The sequence below is a fragment of the Chenopodium quinoa genome, unplaced genomic scaffold (assembly GCF_001683475.1).
Source record: "Chenopodium quinoa cultivar QQ74 unplaced genomic scaffold, ASM168347v1, whole genome shotgun sequence".
Classification (NCBI taxonomy): Eukaryota; Viridiplantae; Streptophyta; class Magnoliopsida; order Caryophyllales; family Amaranthaceae; genus Chenopodium; species Chenopodium quinoa.
The window spans coordinates 2,986,460-3,013,150 of NW_018742684.1; the positions used below are offsets into that span (position 1 = coordinate 2,986,460).

The window sequence follows — 26,691 nt, forward strand, 5'->3', positions numbered from 1 at the left end:
CTACCTGGGATCTCATTGATCCAAGTAATCTACTATTATTATAATTATTTTTAAAAATTTAATTTATATAAAAACTACTTACTAATTCTTATTGTTATTGTTATTATTATTGTTGTGAATTGTTATTATTATTGTTATTGTTACTTTGTTATTGTTATTGTTATTTGTATTATTATTATTATTGTTATTGTTACTTTTATTGTTATTATTATTAATTAATCATGGCATCAAACTCGAACGCTTCCTCCTCCTCTAGAATAGCCAAGTCAAAACGTAGGGAATCACCAAATCCAAACACTTCAATGCCTATGCCCCCCCCCCCTAACATGCCCTTTCCCTCCCCTAACATGCCCTTTCCAAACACTTCCACCCCTTTCTTTCATCCCCAAAACACGGGAGGGCAAGAACAAATGGATGATATGGCTCCTTGGACCCAATTTCAACAAAGTCAATTTCAACAACATGAATTTCCTTTTCCTCCTCCTTCCCAAGGTAGCCAAACACAAGCCTCCGGGTCGAGTGAACCATCCACCCAATGCCCAACACCCAAAATCCTAACATATTAGAGTGGTGTACCGAAGAGGATTTTTCTCAAACCAAAAGAAAGAGTGAAGTTTGGTCACATTATCAATTAAGTAAAAATGGACAAAAGGCCTAAGTGTCGGACTTGTGGTAAAATTTTCTCGGCCGATACCAAGGGAGGGACGGGACACCTTAATAGACATACAAAAAAATGTGGTGGACCATCTAGTGATCCAACCCAACCCAAAATTTCTCAATTCCATCCACAAGACTTCATTTACAATTACGAGAGAGATAGGGATGAACTTGGGAGAATGATTGTACATGCGGAACAACCTTTTCTTTTCGTCGAAAATGATGCCTTCAACAACTATGTTAACTGAGCACTACAACCAAAACACAAAAAAATCTCCCGAAAAACCGTTCGATCTGCTGCCATGAAGAGTTATCTAGAGTACAAATTGAAATTAGTAAATGAATTAGCTAATCTTCCTAGTAGAGTTTCTTTAACCGCCGATGCATGGGATGGTGGTTACGGACTCCACTATTTATGTGTTACTTGTCATTGGTTAGATAATGAGTGGATGTTACAAAAACGCATCATTCATTTCAAAATGCTTGAATACCCTCATACCGGTCTTAACATTTCACATTATTTAATGGAAGCCATTGATGCATATAGTCTTAGGGATAAAATCATGTCAATGACTTTCGATAATGCAACTTCTATGACATATAGTGCGAATTTGGTCAAAAACCAATTGACCGATGTTATATTAGATGGAGATGCACTTCATGTTAGATGCATTTGTCATGTTCTTAACTTGTGTGTGAAGGATGGAACACAAGCAATTGGTCCATTTTATCACAAAATAAGGAATGCTATTATGTCTATTAATAGCTCTAACATGAGATATCAAAAATGGAAAGGTTTTTGCAGGCAACAACGGATAAAAACCATAAAAATAGCACCGGATTGTCCAACTAGGTGGAACTCCACCTATGAAATGTTGAGTCGGGCAATCGAGTACAAGGCTCATTTAACACTTTTTTATAATATGAAATTTCCACAAATGCTTTACTAGAAGATGATTGGGTTAATTGTGAAAAATATATGCAGTTTTTACAATTACTATATGGTATGACCCATTGTTTTTCTTCTGTATATAATCCTTGTTCTCATTCTTTTCTTAGTAATGCATGTTTACTTGCACAACTTTTTGCGGAACACCGATCTCAACATGTTTATCGTGGATATCTTCCATCTATAGAGGAAAAATGGCGTAAATATTACACCGATATTCATATGATTTATATTTTTGCTTCTATTTTAGATCCTAGGCAAAAATATGATGGCACCTTTTTATTAATTGATATTTATTATAGTAACATGAATTTTGAAGATGATGTTGAAGCTTTTAAAAGTAAGGTGACAAATGATTTTTTTTCTTTATATAGAGTTTATGAAAGTAAATATGGAACCGTGTCTCGATTTGCCCCTTCTCAAACATCCAAAAATGTAAGTAAACGGGCCAAAGGTTTATTTGCACAAGCTGCTAACATGATGTCCAAGTTTTCAGGTACGAAATCATCATCAAGTAAGAGAACACAAAGCGATGTTTCGGAGTTGCAAATGTACTTAAGTTACGACTTCATGAAAGGCATGGACGATGAAGAGAAGTTTGGCCTCGACATCCTCGATTGGTGGAAATCACAAACCGTGAAACATCCAATTTTGTCGGCAATGGCTCGTGATATTTTTGCAATCCAAGTCTCCTCCGTTGCCTCCGAAAGAGCTTTTAGTGCGTCGGGACGAGTTTTAGACGATAGAAGAACAAGACTAAAACCCGAAACACTTGAAATGTGTGTTTGCTTCAAGGATTGGTTGGATGCCGAAACTCGTTCTCAAGATCGTACTTATGCACAAAACGACGACGATGAAGGAACGTCGACTTCTTTTAGTTCTCATACTTCTCAATCAACTCAATTGGCGGATGAACTTGAACCTCTAGAAGACGAAGACGAAGACGAAGATGAAGACGAAGGCGAAGACGACCAATAATAATTACATGATTACATATTTACATTATACACTATTGTATTCTTTTTGTATTATCGAACTTCGTATTCCGTATAATAAATGAAGTTATTCAATATTCATACACTATTGTACGATTTTTAATTGTCATTACTTATTTTGTATTATTGAATTATCGTACATTCGTACCGGCTACCGTCATATAATAAAATAAGTTATTCTTCAATTTTTTGTGTTTTCGGATTATCGCACTCGTATTTTTTTTTATTATATGCATTGTTGTTTTTTGCTAAATTAATAAAATTGTTTTTATTTGTTTAAATAAACTTAAACATAATTATTAATTAGATAAATAATTTATATAACCTAAATTAAAATAAAGTTGTTCAAAAAATGAAAACAAAATATATTAACATTAACATTTAACATAAACATAAATTAATCACATATATTAAGTTGTACTAAAAAAATATATATTGTTTAATTCGTTTTTTTTTTCATTTATTAAAAAAAAAAAGGCTGGCACGGTTTGGCCCGCGGCCTGGCACGGCACGGCCCGCAAGGCACGTGGGCCGTGCCGTGCCGTGGGCTGGGGTGTGCCAAATTCAGGCACGGCCCGCCGCGGAGCCGGCACGACACGGCCCCCACCCCGGCACGGCCAGGCACGGCCCGCGGCGGCACGGGCACGACCCGTGCCCATGTTTACTTAAAAGACTAAGGGCCTGTTTTCTTCCGTTGAAATTCAGTTCAGTTCAGTTCAGTTCAACTCAGTTCAGTTCAGTTCATTTCAGTTTAGTTCAGCTCTTAATTTATGTCTAATGATATTGCTAATGATATAAAGCCAAATTTCATTCTTTTAATCTCTTATTACAACGACAATAACAACAACAACAACAATAACAACAACAACAACAACAACAACAACAATAATAATAATAATATTAACAATAATAATAATAATAATAATAATAATAATAATCAATAAGTAATAAATAATAATAATAATAATCATCAATAAATATTAATAATAATAATAACAATAATAATTGAAATACTAATACTAATAATAATAATCAATGAATAATAATAATAATCATCAATAAATAATAATAATAATAATACTAATAATAATCAATAAATAATAATAATGATAATAATAATAATAATAATAATAATTTGTATATACACATATGTATAATAATAAATAATCAAAGATCACTAATTCGTAGTTAAAAATCACTAATTAATAAGTTCAGTTCAGTTCAGTTCAGCTGAGTTCAGTCAATCGAAACAGACCCTAAGTATTAGTTTGTTATTTTTTCTTGCTATTTGTTATTCTAATAAAATGTCTTTTTAATTATTATTTTTCATGTCCCCATTCCCCATAAATTTAAAATTTCCGTTTTCCCAATTCCCCATTTCCCCGTTTTCGTTTCTGTTTTCCGTTTCCCGTTTCCCGTTTCCGTGCAACCTAGATTCTCACGGTCCCGTAAAAATTCTCTCATCCTGTTACAAACTCTCCCCAACTTCTACTTGAGTACTTGACCAGTATCCACCAAAACGCCAAATTCACTCTGACGAAGGAAATTGAACACACAGACTTTGTCAAAACTGAAATCCCAATTGAACTGAATACTCTCCCAATTACGATCTTTCCTTCACAACAATGGCGGCAGCAGCAGTAGCAGAGCAAGAGGAGAAGACAGTAGTAAAGTACGGAATAATAGGAGTAGGAATGATGGGAAGAGAACACCTTATCAACCTCTACCACCTCCGCGATCACGGTGTCTCCGTCGTATGCGCCGCCGACCCTCACCCTACTTCCCTCGATTCCGCCCTTGATCTTGCTCACTCCTTCAATTGGCCCCTTCAGGTACAATTTTCACTTCTAATTTTGCTATAAAATTAAAATGATGTTTGAGTTTAATTATTGTTTGGTTTAATTTTAATGGGTGTCGTTTGGATGAAAGGTGTTTTCAGGGCATAAGGAGATGTTGGATAGTGGGTTGTGTGATGTTGTGATAGTTTCATCTCCAAATATGACCCATTATCAAATTCTTATGGATATTATTGCTCATCCTAAACCTCATCATGTTCTTGTTGAGAAGCCTCTTTGTACCACTGTCCCCCATTGCCAACAGGTATGTTTCTAATCTACATTGCCCGGACACGGGTACTTGTGTTGGATATGGGTACATGTTTAAGTCTCTGGCTTGCCAATTTTGCCAAAATTTTACATGAATTGTGTCCATGTTAAGGATTGAGAATCCAACATTAGACTTGAAATGAAATTACAAGTAACTAAGTTTTCTGCATTAAATTTTTGTATTATTGCTTTTTTTTTTTTGGTTAAAAGTATTATTGCTTTGATTTATCATGAATGTATGATTATACAATTAGGGGGTGTTTAGTTAGTGTATTTTGGATTGGAAACGGATTCGATTAAACCAATACCGATACCGTGTGTTTGGTTTGAAGGGATGGTAACAATTACCATTTTCCTGTTACCCTTTATTTGTTACCTCTCAAAACTTGTGTAACAAATGAGCTATGACCAGTTAATATGCAATATTAACAAAATATGTTAATATGGTGGCATTTTCGCAATTATGAGCACTTCCTGAAATATTTTAATGTTATTTCTGAATATTGCTGATGGGGCACTTAACTGGACGCTTCTTAACGTTTTTGTAACTCTGTTCTTGTTCTGGAGCTTCACACAACCCCGTTCCTTCCCATCCCTCCTCTTGATGTACTCTTTTCCTCATGCTTTACTCTTCAAATTCGACAAAGTCATAATCAAATTACATATGAGACCAAAATTTTAGTCCAACAACCAATAGATTACATTTAAAAATTCCAACTTAAAAAAACAACAAAAATACAAAATTGATACTCAGATCTAAAATGGCTTCCACTAGACCACAACCATACACTTTTTGGTCTGACCAACGTACGTGAAATCCTTGCCACCACCACCATCTTTGTCTTCGTCTTCCCGTCTTCATTTCAGTCACCACTACCGTCTTCGAGGTTACAAAGTCGCTTCGCGGCGACACAAATAGATACCCTAATAGCAAAGAGTGTCAATTAGGGCCATATCAATCCCTTTGGGGAATCATCTCCTTCGCAACAACAATTTTAACCACCGTGGTGTGCAGTTTGCTAGTGTAGAGCCGTAGAGGAATTGCTTATGGGGTCATACACATAGTCTGGCAAAGTGGCAAGAACAGAGTATATTGACGTTTGTTGACGAGCGTTTAACTAGTAACTAAAGACACCAATTGAATGACGAGTCTACCCTTACTAAAGTGTGCAAATTGACCACTGCACCCCCATATAAACAAAAGATGTTAATATGCAATATTAACAAGTATTTTCTCTGTAACAAATACCCCTACCCTCCTCTTAAAAAATACCCTTTCCATGGTTAAACCAAACAAATGAAAAGGTCAAAGCTAAATGATTCCTTTCCCCCCTATTATTTGTTTCCTTTCCACTCCGTTTCCATTTTCCGAACCAAACACCCCCTTAAATTGTATTGTGTATGTGGTGTAGTGCCGGAAAATTAGCAATCAAGTTGTATAATATTAAAAGCTTTAGAATGTTGTTTAGTAGTGCTATTTGTTGAAATATGGTAATTTAGAAAAATCTAGTATAGAAATTTGTCTGGAATAAAAAAGAATAATCTAGAATTTATGTTGTATAGAAAAATCTTATACAAATTTTAGAGAAGAGAATTCTAGCTGTAAGTAGAAAAATCTACAACTAAATCCAAATACAAGAATAGTGTGGTAAAGAACTAACATTCTCCACTATAAATACATGTTATGTTATGTATGATGTTGAGTGGAAAAACAATAATATTGCACCAAAGTCATGATAAAACTTAGAGTGCAAAAGCATTCACATGGCAGTGAGAGACCTGAACTTAACATTAACTCTCACAAATTAGAAATATGAGTTTTTTAGGGCGAGTCTCCCACTAAAAATGTGCTAATTCGTTGTATTTTTAAACTTTCGCTTGCGTTCCACCAAAAATGTGTAAATTTATTGTATTACATTAGGTTCATTAAACTTGTGCATCTGTTCTATCAAATATATATAAATTTATTGCATTATTAAACTTTCACGTACGTCCGAATTTTATCACTATTAAGGTTACACTTTGACTTATCAAGGTTTTAAATCGATTAAAATTGTTATTAGAACTCTATATCCAATTTAAATTGTGTTTGGCTTATTTCTTAATTTGTATTCGTTCCATTTGATGCTTTCGGAATTTTGGAATTGCTTTTTACTCTCCATATCTCATACTATAAAGTATAAACATTGAAAAGTGAGGAATTCGGATGAAAAATGTGTTATGGATCAGCCCATAACCTGAACGAGGTATATACCCGAAAATCGAGGAAAAGTTAGCAAGGTCTAAGGAAGTCAACAACAACAAAGAACAATATGACAAAGATTATTAAGAATTAATCAGGGGAAGCTAGCAACAAGTAGTTTAATTGTCTAAGTTTGGTTTTGCCATTTTAGTGTTAAGGATCACATGTAGAGTGCATTCCCTTGTATTAGCAGCTTAGAGTTATATGTTAGAAATGATATCTAGAAATTAATGAGAGAAATACTCGAGAGATTAGTAACCTAAAGTTACTGTGAGATTAATAGCTTAAAGCTATTTCTTTTATCTTCCTTAATTAGTATTAATCATCTAAGTTTTCCCCTTAATTAAATTAATAATTAGAGTTAATTACACTGTCCATTATCGGTCCTTGACAACTTGGTATCAGAGCGGTTGATCATGGCGGGACCCTTGCTGACCCAATGGGCGGACGCGGTGGACGAGAACTCGAAGAGGTCGAGTCGCGGCTGAAGTCCATCGAGGAGAGGCTTATTGACCAAGATGCCTCCATTGGGCGTGTGGTGGCAGAGGTAGTGAGCAGGGCCATGGCGGAAACATAGAAGGCCATCACTGACAACTTCACCACGTTGTTTGAGGCGGAGAAAATTGCTAGAAGAAGATAGAATACGGTTGGAGGAACGGATCGACCGTTTCAGGCGGGACCAGGAGGCTCAGGCAGTAAATGAGAAATTCATAGAGGAGTTGAAAGCAACCGTGGCCAAAATGTACTTCGACTTCTATCAACTGAAGACCGCGTGACCGTGGGGGTGGTGGCCATGGATGGCCCGGCTTTGTAGTGGTTCCATTGGGAGAATCGTCGGCGTCCCTTCGCCCATTGGAACGATCTGCGCGGCCGCATCTCGAAGGAGTTCCAACCCACCAATTCGGGCACCTTGCAAGAGCAATGGCTTGTAGTGACACAAACGACGACTGTGGAGGAGTACCAAAGAATTTTTTTTGAATTGGCGTTTCGCTTGGAGGACGTACTAGAGATAATTATGAGTGGCCAATTTATACATGGTCTCAATGAAGAAATCAAAGCCGAACTGAGGTTGTTAGATCCGGGCACGTTGGAACGGGCTATGGATTTAGCTAGGAAAATTGAGGCTAGGAACCGGGTTAGTAGAGGAAAAAGTGAGCTCGGACCGTGGCGAACCGGACTGAGTCAAATCGGTCCGAGTACAAGTGGGGTCAGCAGCAACAAAATAGGAAGAGGGATGACCTCACTTATGGACTACCCCTAGATGCTGGTCCAAGTCGAAGCTGCCTAAGCCCAACGAATCACTAAGGGTCTGTCAATCTAAACAGGCCCAACAATATTCAAGCCTCCTAGTGCACTACTGAAACTAGGAGACTTACATAAGCCGAATTACAAGAACGATGAGCAAAAGGCCTTTGCTTTCGTTGTGATGAAAGGTGAGGCATCGCGCATAGGTGTAAGAGGAAGGAGCTCAGTGTGTGTGTTGATGACTTGATGGTGTCTGACAGTGAGGAAAGGGAAATAGAAGAGGTGGTTGAGGTGTCACTATGTTCGATGGTGGGGCTTACTAATCCAAAAACCATGAAACTTAAGGGATTCGTACAAGGCAAGGAAGTCACCGTGATGACAAATCCGGGGAAACGCATAACTTTCTATCGTTAAGGGTGGTTGAAGACGCGAAGGTGCCGCTAGACAAGGGTGTCGAGTTAGATGTTTCTTTGGGAAACGGTAAGAGGAAGTGGAATTTTAAGGGGCGTGAAGATCAAGTTGAGTAGAGGGGTGACCTTAGTGGAGGATTTTTTGCACTTGGGGCTAGGTAACGCCGATGTAATCTTTAGAGTGCAATGGCTTGAGAAGCTCAGAACGGTGACGACTGATTGGAAAACTCATGTAATGAGTTTTAGTATCGCCGGAGTGTCGGTAACCTTGGTGGGTGATCCAACATTAGAGAAGGTCAACGTTACCTATTCTTCTCTTGTCTTGTCCAATGGATTTTGAAGATAGTTCATCAATTATCCACAAGCTATGATTGGACATCTCAATATCTCATTATCAAGCGTGGGTTGAATTAGAAAGAACAAATAGGAAAAACACAAATTCTCCAAAAAGGTGAGTGTACGTTAATTTATTGTAAAACTGGTTAATATTATCTTAAAAAATTGTTACCCTTTATATTACAAAAGTTTTTATTTTTCTAATAATAAATTTTATCTTACATTGAATAATCAAATTTGGTTCATGTAGCCGACCACACAAATGGGATTAAGGCTTTGATTGATTGAATAAATTTAATTTTACAAAAAACTTATAATGTATTAGATTAATCATATTAACCTTTATAATTTGTAATCATGAATCTATAAAAAAATTGCACATTAAAATAAAATTTAAACCAACGACAAATTAAAAGTTACTAGGGTTAAAGTTACTATAGAAATAGTAGTTACCCTCAAAGTGACCGTCTTACAATAAAATTAACGTACACCCGTCTTATATAAGACTTAGGTGCTTTTTGAAAAACTAGCGGTCAGCGGTCGAGTAACGCGTAGGTTTGGGTAGAGGTTAGCTATCAATGTTGCAGTTAATAGTATTAGTATTTGGTAAAAATAGCGGTTGATATGTTAAAATACAATAAAAATATATCCATAATACTTATAAAGTAAACAAAATTTGTCAAAAGCTACTCGCTATCCTTCAAACGCAATTATTAACGTTTGGCAAAAGCTAACTGAATGCTACCTTTACCGCTAACCGCCATATGAATCGCTACCTTACCAAACGCACATAGTTTTTCCTACTAGTGTTTTGACCTAGTTTAAAGGCTAACCACTACTTAAAACGCTACCGCCAAACAAGGCTTGTAGGAAAAATTTTATGAGAGAATAATTTTACTTATCATAGTTGGAAAGTAAATAGAGTGTAATAATTAGTATAAATCTTGAAAAAATTAAGATAAAAATAAAAAAACAAGAACATGAAAGGCGTAAAGCATGCTATCTATTCTGTTTCAAAAAAAAATAATGCTACCTATTTTTTTTTTTTATTATTATTTTTTATTTTTTTTGATAAACATGCTATCTCAATTCTTAGAAAAGACTTTTTATTTATTATTTATTATTTATTTATTTTTTTCAGAAAAAGATGTGGGGCACCAAAAACAAAAAAAGGCCCTGAGCCATTGCTCATGGAGCTCATGCCATAGAGCGGGCTCTAGTTATGGAAAGGAGTGCATGTTGTACTTAACTGTATTTGATTGTTTTCCATATAGTGAGGCAAATTTGAAATGCCAGAAAATCTGAATTAGGTTCTTTCAATTTCCATGAATTTCTCTGCTGCTACATTGTCCCTCAATGAATAGTGTAATACTTCTGTAGTTGGTTGCACCATTATCCAATATTGACTTTCACAACATCATAGGCAACCTTAAAGGAAGAATTTGATGCCCAAACTGCATCACATGAGTAAAGTAACATGAGGAACCCTCACAATAGCTCTTTTGCTTTACATCTAACTGCAATTGTAGTAGATACAATAGATCAGAAAAAGTTTGTTCAGAAATTTGGATGCTCAACAATGGACGTGGCATTGTTGTGTTGAACTGTTATTGTACATGGTGATAGAGCCAATAGAGGGGTTATAAGTTCTTACACCGTACTCCTTATCCCACCCGATGGTATTCCTTATTAAGTAATCACTGACAAGCAAACACTAGAAAGTCAGACTGAAACAGTAAGATATCTGCGTGCAGCATTGTGTCCCTTGTGTCCTAAACTCTTTCTGATCCTTGTGTACTTTGGAGTTTGTTTAAGGATGATCATATATATAGCTCATGCAGATTGATTATGTATAAAGATTGTTTTATGTACTTATGTTGCATGATAAATTGATAATGCTTTTATCTGTTTTCATGTTTATTTTTTGTACAGTCCATATTACTTGATTGAAGTATGGGTATGCATCTGAGTGTTTTATAGGCTGATTCGTTAAATTTAGGACACTGGTTTTAAATACAGGAAGCCATATCTGAGTCCTGAGATGAAAGATCTGACATATATTTTGTACTCAAATTCTTTTGTTGGGGTGTTTCAAGTTTTCATCATGGCTATGGTTGGAATTAGTTGAGTCACAGGATACTCATAATCTAAGCTTTACTTTCAGGTAGTAGATGCTGCCAAGAAAAGACCAGATATAATGGTGCAAGTGGGTTTAGAGTACAGATACATGCCACCGGTAGCCAAGTTGATAGAAATAGTTAAGGGAGGAGAAGTAGGTCCAATCAGAATGGTGGCAATAAGAGAGCACAGATTTCCTTTCTTGGTTAAGGTTAATAATGCGACAATTTTTTTGAACCAATCAGGCACTCACTGTAAATCTGTAATCCCTGGTTTTCTATCCTGTTTTATTGATCACATATAGGTCAACAACTGGAATCGATTCAATGCAAACAGCGGAGGGACTTTAGTGGAGAAATGTTGTCATTTCTTTGATCTCATGAGATTAATTGTCGGTGCAAATCCTGTTCGTGTGATGGCTTCTGGTGCCATGGATGTTAATCACAAGAATGAAGTTTATGATGGAAAGGTAGTCATTTTTCTCAGTGAAGTTGCTTATACATCTAATTGTTTAATGCAAAGTACAATATTATAATGATATCAGACATTGCAAACATCAGTTTAAATTTAATCTGTTAGAAGACTCATGTTTGCAATGTCTGACTATGAGGAACTACCAGAAGGTGATGCATCAAGTGGACTCATAATTAAGTTAACATCAGTCAGAATGGTCATGAAAATTGGTAAAAAGGTGTGTCATCTGAGTCATTACTGAAACGCCTTTTAAAAAATTAAATTAAATAATTTTCTGCATATTCTAGTATCCAGATCCTAGTTCACTTAAAATGGTTGGCAAAAGTTGCAATATGGATGGAGTCCATAACAATGTTGTTGCTTTTGAGACAGGTTCCTGATATAATTGACAACGCATATGCTATTGTGGAGTTTGACAATGGCTCACGGGGCATGCTTGACCTGTGCATGTTTGCCGAAGGAAGCAAAAATGAGCAAGAAATATCTGTAGTTGGGGATGTAGGAAAGGTGAAACCTAACTGTTAAATCGACTCCATAGCATATCCAATTTGTTGTTTTTTCCACACAATCCTCGGAAAACCAGAAGTGGCATGTTGAGGTTTTCTTCTAATACTCATGAATCCTTGAAAATCTCATTTCAGGGTGAGGCCTTTGTTCCAGAGGGCATTGTGAGGTTTGGCACTCGAGAAGCAGGCAGGAATGGTGTGCAAACTATACAAACAGTAGATGAACGAATAAAGTAAACCAATCTTATCTTAATCCTATTGCTTTAAGATACAATGACCAATGTTAGTAAAATAGTGCTTCTCTAATTACATTATGTTGCATTACATTGCAGATATGATGGATTACATCATGGTTCAAGTTTCTTAGAGCACCTAAACTTTTTGCATGCCATTAGGAACAAAGGCACCCAGGCGCCTGAGGTGGATTTAATAGACGGGTTGATTTCGGTTACTATTGGAGTTGCTGCACAGGTTTCAATTGAGCAGGGTAGGTTTGTAACAATGGAAGAGGTCTTAAAAGGTTAAGTTGCTAAATAATCATCATCTCATCTGTCTGTATAGTCCGGGAGAGTGTTTTAATATGCTCATATTGGCCTCTCTTTTCTTTATCACCAGGGAGGAGTGTCTTTGTAAATCTCAGAAATGTTAAGAAGTTACGGAGAATTATTCAAACTGTATAGTATATTATTTTAAGCAATTACGACTTTTGAAAGTTGTCTACGAAGTGTATAAGTATTGTAATACTATCAATTATCAAGTAACTCAATCTCTATTTAACAAATCATCTCGTGAGGAGTTTGTTGTCACAACTAGAAGGGACTTAATTTGTCCATGTGTATGATGATTTTGATCATGGGGTTAATGGACTCATAACCTGATAGTGCAAGTGTGCAACTATTTAGTCATAGAGAAATTATTGGCTAATACTTCGTATTATTCGAGAAATTATTGGCTAATACTTCGTATTATTCAGAATAAGTTTTTAATGTTTAAAATGGAAAATAAAGAAAATTTTAAGATGTATGTACACTCCTGAGTTACAAGTAATAACCCCTTTATTCCATTTAGCATAATGATATTCATAGTGTTAAGGAGTTAAAATGGAAAAAACAAATTAAAATATCATAGTACTTATGAATTAATACCATAATTTTTATTTGTAATTCTAAGAGCTACATACTTCGTATATCATTACTCTTAAATTTATACAAAATTGTGAAAATGTACACACCGTCTAGGTACACATTTTTGAATTTATCCTACAACCTTGACACAATCTTATCCTTTTACCACACAATAATTACCTACAGTAATTTTAGTTTGTCTATTTTCGATCCTTTTTTTCTATTTTTGAAAGAATTTTCAATCCATTTCTCGTGAGAGTGGCCCACCTTTTTTGCTACAAGTCGCAACGCCTCGCGCGCATTTAAAAGCCGCAGTCGAGAAAAAAATTTGAAACAAAGGAGCTCAAACTTGTGACAATGGAGGACGATGGAGAGAAATCGAGCTTCGTAATCGGCATCATTGAAAACAGAGCCAAAGAGGTATCACTCATTCACTCCTTGCTCTACTTTTCCAGATTTTTCAGCAACTTTCATCTTCAATCATCAGCAATTTTTGGCTGCTGTAATTTTTGACGAATTAGGTTTTTATAAGCGTCGAATTTGAAGTTTTTGAAGATTACATTCGTTCGATTGTCGTTTTAGGAATAATTTTGACCGAAATTTTTGAGAATTTTTGTTGCAACATTGTTAGAAATTACTTTGATTAGTTTCTCAATTTCTGCGATAGCTGAATTGTGACATTTTTTACGATGAAATAGACCTTCATTGTTGTGTACTATACTTAAAATTCAATTGTTGAAGAATTTTTTTCAACTTTATAAAAATGTGATTTGCATGCGATTTCAAGTGTTAAAAATTGTTCCTAAAGTAGGCGCATTCACTTTAGAGTTGAATTATGAAAGTTTCGATGATGAATGTGGACTTCAACGCAGACTATAATTCTCATTTGTATATTCACTTGGAGAGTTGGAGTAATATCAAATTGTTTGTATAGTTTGTTTTCTTGTATGAGTAGTTTGTTATATGATATAGTAATTTCAAATCAATTTGTATAATTCGTAGTTTCACTCATCAGATGCATATGAATGATATGATGATGTGGATATAGATACCGTTATAAGACTTAATTTGCTTAATTTTTGTGAAAGGACTATGTTAATTGCATTTTACTTGATTGTTAAATCACTTAAATAGAATAGTTACTCTCAGGGAAAATATTAAATAAATGTTGGAGATGAAAGTAAATTTACCTATTATGCAGCTGTCCGTTTGGCTCATGCCACTCATCTAGGGCGTTTTAGTGAAGACCTTACTCTTCAGGTTTTCAATGTTGTTGTATTGGTTTTTGTAATAAGTTTTTTGGTTGTCTCACTCGTGTGTAATGAAGCTTTTGTTGGACTGTTGTTTGAGGATCTTCTAGGCTAATTTACCTAGTCTCCTCGAATGGGAAGAGAAGGAGAGGGGGGGGGGGAGGGGGTATTGGGGGACTTTGTTTTAACAAAATATAATTGTTGCTTTCAGACTGAAAACTAGGGTAATTATTAATTTGTCATTTTTAAGGATTTAGGGGGTTGGTTAAGGTATATAGTTTGAAAATTTATTAGACTGCTTTGATAGGTAATATAAGAGTGCTACTATTTGCTATTATTTGTGTGAAGAGAGTGCTACCATTTGTTTGGACAGGTTGGCGTTGCAGCTTTGGACTTAAGATCTGCTTCACTTCACCTTTCTCAGTACATTGAAACTAGTAGTTCTTACCAGAATACCAAGACCTTGTTGCAATTTTACGACCCAATGTCAATTATTGTTCCTCCTAGCAAGTTGGCTCCTGATAACATGGTTGGAGTGTCAGTAATAGTAGACAGATATTACTCTGCAAGCAAGAAGGTGATAGTCCTTTTCATATCTTCTGCAATCTGTTTTTTTTGGTGTGGCATCTCAACAAACAAATATGTGCTTCTTTGCAGGTAATAATGGCTCGTGGCTGCTTTGATGATACCAAGGTTGAACGATCTTACTCCAAAACCAAAAATTCAACTGAGATAAGTAGCTAATTGATGTCGATGTTCTATCTTAAATATCTTTTTCTGATGAATCCTTTATGGTACAGGGAGCTGTCTTGGTCAAGAACTTGGCTGCAAAGGAACCCTCGGCCCTTGGTCTTGATAGTTACTACAAGCAATATTATCTTTGCTTGGCTGCTGCAGCTGCTACTATTAGATGGTAATTTCAAATGCTCCTCCTATTGTTTATGAAAGATTTTATAGTTTCTTCAATAATCAAATCAAAATATCAAAGTATCTAATCATCCAATTTTCTTATATTAATAACAATCATTATCCTGGAGACTTGTAATGTGTTTTTGAAGGAACCTAAGATTGCTGTGAATAAGCTGTTGATATGGAACATTTACAACTGTTTGTTCACGCATTTATACGAATTGATGTTCTTTCGAAAGGGTTAAGTCATGCATTATTAATTATATATTGATGATATGCAGGACTGAGGCAGAAAAAGGGGTTGTTATAACTAATCATTCATTACTGGTATGCCTCGCTTTCTTTATGCTATGTTCTACTTCCCTTTTTTTTTTCTTGTTTTTTTTTTTTTTTTTTTTACTTCGTCATAATTATAGCACAAATCAATTTCATATCTCTGTTCAAGAGAATCCAACCTTTTGCTTTTTTCCATATAATTCTCTTCGACCTTTGGACATATCAAACAGTCAAAAGTTAAGAAAGGATCAACACTTAATACTCCTAGAGTCTGTTTCGATTCATCGGTGATGGGCAAAATTTTCTTTCTTTTTCAATGCTTCACAATATTGCATTCCACTCACAGTTCAGCTTCCTCATTAGTTGTGGATAATCTCAACTTTCACATCCTTCTAACTTTTCAGGTCACTTTTAATGGGTCCTTTGATCATATGAATATTGATGCTACTAGGTACCTTCTTGAATCTCTAGAACTTCATTCCTTGTTATGATAGGCAGTGCACATAGCCACATACATCATTAATAGCTACATTGACTATACATGAACATCTAACTAATTGGGATGGCCGTCGCTGATCTCTGCAATTTTAATGAAGCTATATAAATTACCGACATTGACTGATTCCTCAAAGGCTTCCTGAGTGTCTCAGTACTCTATGTCTGGGAGCTAACTGCAAAAGGCAAGGCTGTAGGGGATGAACATTTGTTTTTTAGACTCTGATCAAGAGCATTCTATCTATCAATCATGGTTTCAAAGATTAATTTCATCTAATGAATGTCTGTTGGCACTGCCCTTTTATGCTGAAATTAATGTCATTAGAAACATTAATTTCTTGCTTCTTTTTACAGTGTGCAAAACTTGGAACTCATCGAGCCATTGCATTCCAATCTTTGGGGCACAAATAACAAGAAGAAAAGTATCTTCCATATGCTTAAAACAACAAGAACCACAGGGGGGTATGCTTTCAATAATTTTGCTGGTCCATTCAGTGTCTGATAATCTATCAACTTTTTTTCCCCAATTTCCCCTTTTTATATTAATTGTAAAAATTCTAGGACTTTCTACTTTTAACTGCAAGTTGATGTTTTGTAGATGATCAGAAAATAGATTTAATAAACTGCAGAACTGCTACTATTGACTGACTTACAATCTCTTATCATGTTACTTGCACTGATTTCTTATCTATAGATCAGAAAATGATAGATTTAATAGACTGTAGAACTGCTACTATTGCTTTACTTCCAGTCTATCATGTTTAATATATGTTCAAGGCAGCGACCTATGTCTTCCGTGAAGCATGGATCTGAAAAGGATTATGAATCTGTAGCTCAAAAGTCTAGCATGGTTAGCTAATTAGAGAGCTCTTTTCCTGTAGGAATTATTTATGCGTTGATTACTTATTTGAATCTTGATTATTAATCAATTATGATATAGTTTTCTGCTAAAAGAATTTTATTACTGTGCAAGTGAAAGAGAGAGGTATGAATTCAATATTGGGTAAAAAGACAATATTGGCTGTTCCTTCATCTCCGAAGTTCAAAAGATCTCATGCATTTTCATTATATACATACAATTTAATCATGAACTTCTATTATTTTCCTGTTATCTGCTCTTACGTTGTGTATTCTTTTCAGCACTAGATTACTTCGTGCTAATCTTCTGCAGCCTCTGAAAGATATTGAAACTATAAATGCTCGCCTAGATTGCCTGGTTAGTGTTAGATGCTTGTCTTTGGAAATCGGCTTGTAAAATTTTCTAAATTCTTGTACAAAACATATTGAAGTGTTAGACACGAGGGTACATACCATTCTAATGTTGGACTCAAGAGTGGGGTGATACAACATTCATGAAATACAGTTTCTGATTCTAGGACTTTTTGCATGAAGAATTGAAGATTTCTCGTGCAAAACTTTAAATTTATGCATACTTATCTTGGGCTAACTTGTTTGCCTTGTAAGTCCGTTTGTTAGCACAAATCACAAATTTTTCAGTTTTTGATGTCGTTTAATAGTGTCTTCTTTTCTCTATTGATTGGTGGTCTGGTTGATGATTTACTCCCACCGTCCCACCTTAATTTGAGCACTTATCAATACATAGGAAAGGAGTTGTGGCTATGCTATTTTATAAGAAAAGTAGATGTGCTGAGATTTAGTGAGAGTGTTGTATCATTTTTAAATAGTAACAGGCATGAAAGGAATTAATGGGTCCAAAAGGAAAGATGACATGATAAAAGTCATAAAACAGTTGGCTGGACCTTTCCAAAAATGATGAAGTGTTCTAACTAATTTGGTGCAAATAAAAAGGAAAGTGTTCAAATTAAGATTTTAGGAGAAATGTGGTGTGTGGTTTAGATTCTATACCTTTTTTTGGAACCTTAATGATGGGTTACACTGGCATTTATGGACATTTATGATTATATATAGTGAACTATGCTTATGACTTTGTTGTTTGAGTTACAATTATTTTGCTAATTAATTTATAATTGTATTTTAGTTGATTGAAATAGCACGTTTGACAAATGTTTAACCAATTTTATATATCTATGTATCCACCAATTTTGCCAATTTTTTTTTTTTTTTTTTTTAAATATAGTTTTTGTTGCATGCTTAATTAGAATGTAATTAGAGGCCATTTTATACATGTGAACCACCCTTGTCTCAAACCCTAGATCTCATATTATTTAATTAATAAGGTCATTTAAAATTAATTTTTATGGAGGTTTTTCAAAGATTTACAAATGCTCCTTAAATTTTGGGAGTGACTGGTACTTAAGTTTCGAAACTACATGCACCATTGCATGATTTGCGCCAAAAAGTTTCTAAAATTGTCTCTGACTGTTCTAGTATCTTCTACTGTTCTATGGCTGTATTGACTAGGTTGAGCCGACTTGTCATCCTATTTCCTACCTGATTGTGCATATGAGTTTGGTCGTTCTTTTTCAAAAAAGTTCATTTGTCTTATGACAGTTTCATCATTACTCTTTTCTTGTGGAATGAGTCCCCTGAAGCTTGTAGTTTACAAAAAGATCTTTTTCCATGATTTTCATATAGGATGAATTAATGAGCAATGAACAGATTTTCTTTGGACTATCTCAGGTTCTCCGCAAGTTTCCAAAAGAAACTGGTAAGGAAAAGGAGAGTAAGAAAACCAAGGGTTTTGCATATATATTATTTGCTCATATGTTAGTTAACAGTGGCAAATGCCTTTTGATTTCTATATTCAGATAGAGTATTATGTCACTTTTGCTTCAAGCCAAAGGTCTCAAACAAAGTTTTGGCTGGTGACGGTGCTAGAAAGAGCCAAATAATAATTTCAAGCATTATACTTCTCAAAACTGCTTTAGATGCCTTGCCTCTGCTCTCCAAGGTATATTTCCATGCTTTGATAATTAACAAAACAACTGCACTTCTAGACCATTTATCACAGCCAACTAATGATAATCATTCATTGCTTCAGGTGCTAAAAGATGCAAAAAGCTTTCTTCTTGGAAACATCTACAAATCTATTTGTGAAAATGAAAAATATGCACTCATCAAACAAAGGTATTGCGAATTCTCTATTGCTAAATGGAATTTATGTGAATATCTTCTTGTATCATGAAAATTTCTGTGTCAAATGCTGTGAGATTACACTGAATAATGTGCATTTCCATTACAAATCAGACTAAAACTCATGCCTATGTAGGTTGTTATTCACTCATATAAACATGCATTCTGATTAGCCACTTTTTTAGCTCTATTAGATTTTTTGTTCTGGCATTGCAAGATCATAAACCTTTTGCAACTTACTTGTAGACAGAAACCTTGAAGAAACTAATCTTTGTGTTTCTAGCTTTGTATCAGTCTGTATGCCCTAAAACCAACCCTTTGATTAAAAATTCACGGACACAAATTTTTCCACAAGCTACTTGTGCATTTTCTGCAATAAAATACATTTTCCCAAAAATAAGAGAAAGCACTTGATTTTATTTGGCTTAATCTATTTCGTTAAACTAAACTGTCTTGCAGAATTGGAGAAGTGATAGATGAAGATGTAGTCCATGCAAGGGTTCCTTTTATTGCTCGAACACAGCAATGTTTTGCTGTCAAGGCTGGTATTGATGGGCTGCTTGATGTCGCTAGAAGGACATTTTGTGATACTAGTGAAGGTATTATCTGCTTTATTTGTCTAGAAATACCTTTTTATGACTTATAGGTTTTATCCACTTTTTCACCAAATAAATTTTCTCGTGCCTTACAGCAATACATAAGCTAACAAGCAAATATCGTGAAGATTTTAAACTGCCAAACCTAAAACTTCCTTTCAACAACAGACAAGGGTTTTACTTCAGCATACCTCAAAAAGATGTTCAAGGAAAGCTTCCCAGCAAGTTCATTCAGGTTCTGAATTTGAACATTAAGACTTCATATTGTGTCTGTATACACCTACAGTTTCTGACTCTTAGAAGCAGGTTGTCAAACATGGAAACAATATACACTGTTCTACGTTGGAACTTGCATCTGTAAGTATCATATTGATGCGAATTTCTCTTTAAGGTCCATTTTTTTAGCTTTGAGAATCATATTTGTGTTGTGAATTGCTTCTTACTCTGGGACCAGTTTTAGAAACACATGAAGAGTATACTGGTCTAAACTTTACTTGTGTACTAGGTTAGATCCCGTGCCATGCACGGTGATCTATAGTTATAAAACTAAATTAGCCCCGCGCGATGCACGATATAATAAATTTCTTTGAAATAATTATATTTTATATATGTATCTCATATGAGAAAAAAAATATAGAAACATAACCATTAATTGCAATGGTATTTAGATCTAAATAATTTTAAAGATAGTAAAAATTTAACCAAATTATACAATACGGAGTACTCTTAAACCGAGAGTAATTATATTTGGAATCCAGATAGTTTTTTATAAATCCATAATAATGTAAAAAAAAATAAATAGAAATAACATATTATGATAATTGTCTTCAAAAAACAATATACTCCGTATATATAATTTAATAATTTAAGGTAAAAAAAAAAAGAAGATTTCAAAAAATAAGTAAAAATAAAAATAAGAATATGATGTCAGCAATTGATTTAGGCGGGAATTTTTTTTACCGCAACTTGACATCTGTACAATTAAAACAGGGGATGATGTCAGTGGTTGTTACTTTAGTTATATTTATAGATAAGTTGTTTTACCTGTTCTGTTTGAAGAAAAACTCTTAAACTTTATTTTTTGGGTTCAACTTTTGTTCAGCTGTAGGGTTCCAAGTTGAAACAGCTGAGTAATTGAGTGGCTTCTATTATTTGAATCCCCTTGCTAGAGTCCTCAGGCTCCTCACTTCATAGTATAACTAAATGGTTTATGTAGATAACATCCTCGTAGATGTTAAGACTAAGATATAATTAGGTAGTCTAGTGATAATTCATGAATTTTAGATGATTGCTTATATAGTGACGTGACCATAAATCAAAGCTTGCTCTGGATTATTGTATTATGAATCCATATAAATAACTTTGGATGGGTCTGCTAATGTAAGCCTCCCTGAACTTGGCCGTGCGTAATGGAGCAATCTGAGTATCTGACAGTTCTTGGTCTGCTTTCTGGTAACTTATATGTTGGAAAACTGAAAGCACAGATTGCTTAAAATATCTCATGGTTGTATGGGCCACTGATGAGGTTCCTACCTAAGGTAGGATGCAGATATCAGATCCATGTGGTTTCTCTTTAATAGCAGAGAGGCTGCTTCAACTGGATCCTAGATTAATAAGCAAGTCACTTGTACTGCTGTGACTTTTAGCAGTTCCTTCAATATCCTTATAAATTTATGCTATCGTGTTACTCTGTTAGCTTTTGATATGGTTAGAATGGCATAGGTCTCTCAACAAGCTTTAATCCATAATTTTCCGAATTCAACAAATTCTCCCAAACCTATATTTTCATCGCATCTGTATAGTTCACCATCTACCTGTAAATAGGGCTGTGCACCGGTCCAAAACCGGACCGGAACCCGGAATCGAGTTTTTTTGGGGACCGGGACCGGGACCGGACCGTAATCAACCGGTCTGGGTTCCGGTCCAGACCTGTTTAGAATGGACTGGTTACATTATTTTTTTATTTTTCTTTTTCATTTTAGTATCTTAATATATACATATATTTTTAACGTCTTGTTTTTGTTTGCGTGTTTTCCTATTTTACACCTAGAATTTATAAATTACAAGTTTTGTACCTATATTTTTTAGAAATTTAAACATAAAATTTAAAATTTTCACCCAAAAAATTACAAAAATACACATTCCGGTCCATTCCGGACCGGAAACCCGGAATCCCTAATTTGTGAGGACCGAAGACCGGACCGGAATCAACCGGTCAGGGCCAGTCCGGTCCAATTCCGGTCCGGTCCCGGTCGGTTTTCCGGTCCAGGTCCATTTCTGCACACCCCTACCTGTAAATATCAACTCTTCTTGTCACTCACCTTGAAGTAGATAAACCTTAGGTAGTGGACTAGTGACCAACTAGCATTTCTTCATACTTGAATGATAGCTACCTTGTTGGCTTGTTGTGTGATATCAGAGTGGGGAATTGAAAGTCCCGAAGCATATTTCATGTCAAGTAGTGTCAAAATGAACACTTCTTATTTCGTAGCTGTTTCCATGTAGTTTTACAGCGTCATAATTTATTTGCACCCTCACATTCTGTTTCCACCTGTATCTGTAAATTAATTTGAAAAAGTTTTTCATTAATTTATACCTATATGGCTTTGTTTACGTATTGCTTGTAACTTCTGCAGCTGAATGTCAGAAACAAGTCTGCAGCTGCAGAGTGTTGTATGAGAACAGAACTATGCTTGGAAGGTTGTATCTAACTTAATGATAATTGAACTCAGTGAAGGCATTAATTTTTAGTAATTTTGTAATCAGTGAAGGGTAATAATATATGCTCCTCTTTAAAAATAATTTCGTAATCAGTTATTGTCTAACTAGTTGACGACTTTGTCATTGTAAAGTTTATCTTATGCTACCCTTCAAGGCTTTTTGCTTGAAAGTTGTAACATGTAAGCATGGAATTTGGAAATACAACTATAGGATAATGTGAAAAGTGAAAGCTTCTCTTTCCGCCTCTAGCGACCAATGTTGCATAACTTTAACTTGAACTCAACTCCTAATCAAGTAATCAAGCTATAAATATGTAAAGTACTAGATTTCCTAATTGGACAGAGCTTTTTAAATTTTCTCTCCTTTTTAATTGAAATTTAATAATTGATATTGCATAGCTTAAACTTGTGCTTCAGTCATTACAAAACTAATATTTAATAGTTTAAAATTGAGCATGGCCTTTAGGATAGTTATCCCTTCTTTCTTCTTTCTGAATTTAAATTTTTGGTTTGCCCATTGATTGTTACAGTTACTGTTTCACACTTAGCTAGTGTGTCGATGACATGGAAATGAAAGGTTCTTAAATACCAATGCAATAGATACACTACGGGTGATTAATTATGTTCCATGTGAACCGCAGCTCTCAATGATGCCATCAGGGAAGATGTATCTGCACTCACTTTGCTTGCAGAGGTCTTGTGCCTTTTGGATATGATTGTCAATTCATTTGCTCACATGATATCAACCAAGCCAGTTGATCGGTATATTAGACCAGGATTTACAGGTAATTTCATATGGTTGTCTTAGCTTTAGGTTGTTAAATAAGCATTTAAGTGCCTGCAGCAATGATTACATCATCTGATCTTGCAGAAAGTGGCCCGTTGGCAATTGATGCTGGAAGACATCCTATCCTTGAGAGTATACACAGTGACTTTATTGTATGAGATAGTGTTTTTCTTGTGAAATTCTTTTTATTTACCTTCTTGCATAAGAGGTATATCTAAATAAGTTTTCTTTCTCTAATTCTTCTTTTGGCAGCCCAACAATGTCTTTCTTTCTGAAGCATCAAACATGGTGATTGTTATGGGTCCAAACATGTAAGAAACACTTCAATTTCCATTAATGTTTTCTAGAAACACTTCAATTTTCCGTTAATGTCTTCTCAACATAGTGCTTAAAATGTACAAAGTATGTATTTGACTATTTGTACAGCACAATTGTATAATTACTATATTTGTGAATCTGGAAAATTCTCAGTATCTATGTGTTTCATCTTGCCAGTCATTGGGACATCAATAGAAGCTCAAGACAACTGTACGATTACTGTGTACAGAGTACATGATCCACATAGATATTGTAGTTGCTTTTGTCGAATATTGACCTATCCTAACATAAAAAAGAGACCTTGGTATGTAGGATATATTTGGAAGTGATATGGTGGCTGATGAATCAAATCACCATTCAACATAATGGTTGATCCCCCCCCCCTCCCCCTCTCTTTCTTGGAGTTGAAATTCTTCCACTCAACATATCATCAAAAACATACTCCCTTAAGTTTACCCTTGCAATAATGGAATTTTCTTTTCAGGAGTGGCAAAAGCACTTACCTCCAACAAGTGTGTCTTATTGTCATCCTTGCTCAAATAGGCTGCTACATACCAGCTCGATTTGCCACTATAAGAGTTGTTGATCGTATATTTACTCGAATCGGGGCGGTAGACAATCTTGAATCCAATTCTAGTACGGTATGTTCTCTTTACATAGTGATTACTTTATGCTATGCTATCCAATATTCTGAAAAATGAAGCTATGATCTGCTATTCTGCCCTAAACTGCCTATTTTACTGGCAACGGAGTATAGACTTAGTAAAAAAAAGATGCCAAGTATAGAATGACTTTGTGCCTGAATTCCCAGAGTATGTATTATGTGTGACTGACAATAAACCTGGCCTTCTTCACCATAGCCTACAGGATATATGAAAAATGGGCTATAGTCCATAAGGATCTTTAATATACTTATTAAGCATGCAAGTGAAGTCTACAGTGTTTAGCGAAGAATTATGAATTATCACACATGTGCACCCTAGAGTCTAGACAAGTTCCATATTTTTCTAATGGTTGCCTACTTGGGATAAATCTCATCTGGATACTCTGTCCACCGTAGTGCCTATGCTAATTTTTTAGTGGAACTGCTGGTGTGGTTTCTTTAATCATTTAGGCAGGGAATGGTGAAACCCTGGCTCCCTGTACCCTCTGAACAAAGACCTATCAAAAGTCCTGTTAAGTTTTCAGATGTAAAAGGCAATGGACTTCTTCAGTAAATTTTATTTAAGCAGAATATATGTTAGTGCAAGGAAACTTTTAGTTTACTCATTTTTACAGAGAAACACAATCATTACATAAATCTTTTTTGGTTTTACAGTTCATGACAGAGATGAGAGAGACAGCATTTATATTGCAGAATGTTTCTCAGAGGTACATGTGAGGTTTAATGGTGTAAGATGTTTATAGTTGTCATATTGACAGTTCTTTGTTGTTTACATGCAGAAGTTTAGTTGTCATGGATGAACTTGGGAGGGCCACTTCTTCATCAGATGGATTTGCAGTTGCATGGAGCTGCTGTGAGCATCTGCTATCTCTGAAAGCGTAAGAAGCTGAACTGTTATCTTGGAATCTACTTATTCTGCTAGCTTCCATATTCCCTTTATTACACTTTTTCTGTGTCTGCATAGGTTTTGTTTTAGAAAGTTTTTGGCATTGCTCTATCCAGGAAGGTTGACATATGCTTCTTTTGCTGATCTTTAGGTACACGATTTTTGCCACTCATATGGAAAATCTGTCAGACTTAGCAACCCTCTACCCCAATGTGAAAATTCTACATTTTCATGTCGACATAAGAAACAACCGATTGGATTTCAAGGTAGCAATCTAATCTACAAGGCCAGAAAGGCATGTTTCTTTATTTTTCTGTGTCTAAACACTTGATTCATTCATCTTGCCAGTTTCAACTGAAGGATGGGCCTCGACATATTCCCCACTATGGCCTTCTACTTGCAGGTGTAGCAGGACTTCCTAAATCCGTGATCGAGACAGCCTCAGTCATCACATCTAGAATCTTAGAACAGGTGATATGTATTGAGAACTCTCTCAAGTCTCCCTCAGTTGTCCTCTTTGGCTCAAATGCTTTTTTTTAGCCTCCGTTACTTGATTTTCCTCTTTGGCTTAAATACAATTATAACCAAATCACCTTTCTCTATTTCCAATAATTTAACATCGTAAGGCTTAATCCTCATATATTTTAAAACTATTTATGGAAAGTATATAGGCTGGAGAGTGACTAATTGCTTGGTTATGAAGTCTTCATAATTCTGTATCAAACTATTTGTATGCTTTTTTTTCTTTTGGTGAAAAAATCGACTTATTAGATTAGATAACTGCAGTCCCAAACACTGGATCATATGACCCCTTCGACATTTAGTAAAATGAAACAATGGGAGACTATAAGGTTCCTCTAGGTTAGCAAATGTTCGAAGATTTTTTTTTTAACAAACCTTGAAGTGCTAGAGAGGGTCAATCTTTCAAATCCTCATGATCTCCATACTTCCTAGTTTATTTCTCTCTTTTTCTGCAACTGAATTAGAACCTAACAATAGTAGACCATTATAAAGCCTTTTTTCGCTCTTAAAATCAACATGTACTAAACCTCTAGCCTCTCAAGAGTCAAGATGGTTTGACTCTTTCAATATGTGAGAAAGATTTATGTGGTCTAGTAGTCACATTTGAACATTATTTTGTACAGCAAGCTAAGAAGATGGAGGTGAATGAACTGCAATACTATCCCATTCAGATGCTTTACCGCGTGGCACAGAGGCTAATATGCTTGAAGCACTCTAATCATGATGAAGATTCGATAAGAGAAGCGCTTCAAACTCTCAAAGAGAATTACCTTAGTGGCAGGTTGTAGAGTGCTTAAGAATTGACGCACTTGAACTCTCTCTTCATAGGATATTTTTTGGGAAGGTTATCATTGAGATGTAATACGAAGACATTGTTGTTGAGCTTCTACGTGATAAAATTTTTAGACGAACAACTTCTCTTCTATCTACAACTTTACATGCTAGGAACTTCAACTAAATCACTATTCTTCCTCAAGGGAAGTAGTTTAAAGAAGTTAAGTTCAAGATTGTTGAACATATTACCCAGCAATGATGTGCCTTTTAAATTGTTCA

At 35.2% G+C, this 26,691-nt stretch overlaps 2 protein-coding genes across 2 annotated transcripts; both read left to right on the top strand.

Annotated features, from left to right (window-relative positions):
• Positions 1–3,969: 3,969 nt before the first annotated feature.
• Positions 3,970–12,852, top strand: LOC110722815 (inositol 2-dehydrogenase 2-like). Its single transcript, XM_021902114.1, has 7 exons — positions 3,970–4,433; positions 4,531–4,701; positions 11,104–11,268; positions 11,362–11,526; positions 11,904–12,038; positions 12,173–12,270; positions 12,370–12,852. The coding sequence occupies exons 1-7, from the start codon at positions 4,227–4,229 to the stop codon at positions 12,560–12,562; spliced, it is 1,134 nt and encodes a 377-aa protein (XP_021757806.1). The 5' UTR covers positions 3,970–4,226; the 3' UTR covers positions 12,563–12,852.
• Positions 12,853–13,487: 635 nt separating this feature from the next.
• On the top strand, positions 13,488–26,668 carry LOC110722816 (DNA mismatch repair protein MSH4-like). Its single transcript, XM_021902115.1, has 24 exons — positions 13,488–13,581; positions 14,785–14,988; positions 15,069–15,104; positions 15,212–15,324; positions 15,602–15,647; positions 16,001–16,047; positions 16,446–16,553; positions 17,232–17,307; positions 18,648–18,720; positions 18,821–18,963; positions 19,054–19,139; positions 19,605–19,744; positions 19,837–19,976; positions 20,048–20,098; positions 22,378–22,441; positions 23,103–23,246; positions 23,333–23,400; positions 23,501–23,559; positions 24,051–24,207; positions 24,885–24,937; positions 25,010–25,108; positions 25,268–25,382; positions 25,465–25,587; positions 26,262–26,668. The coding sequence occupies exons 1-24, from the start codon at positions 13,519–13,521 to the stop codon at positions 26,424–26,426; spliced, it is 2,373 nt and encodes a 790-aa protein (XP_021757807.1). The 5' UTR covers positions 13,488–13,518; the 3' UTR covers positions 26,427–26,668.
• Positions 26,669–26,691: the final 23 nt, after the last annotated feature.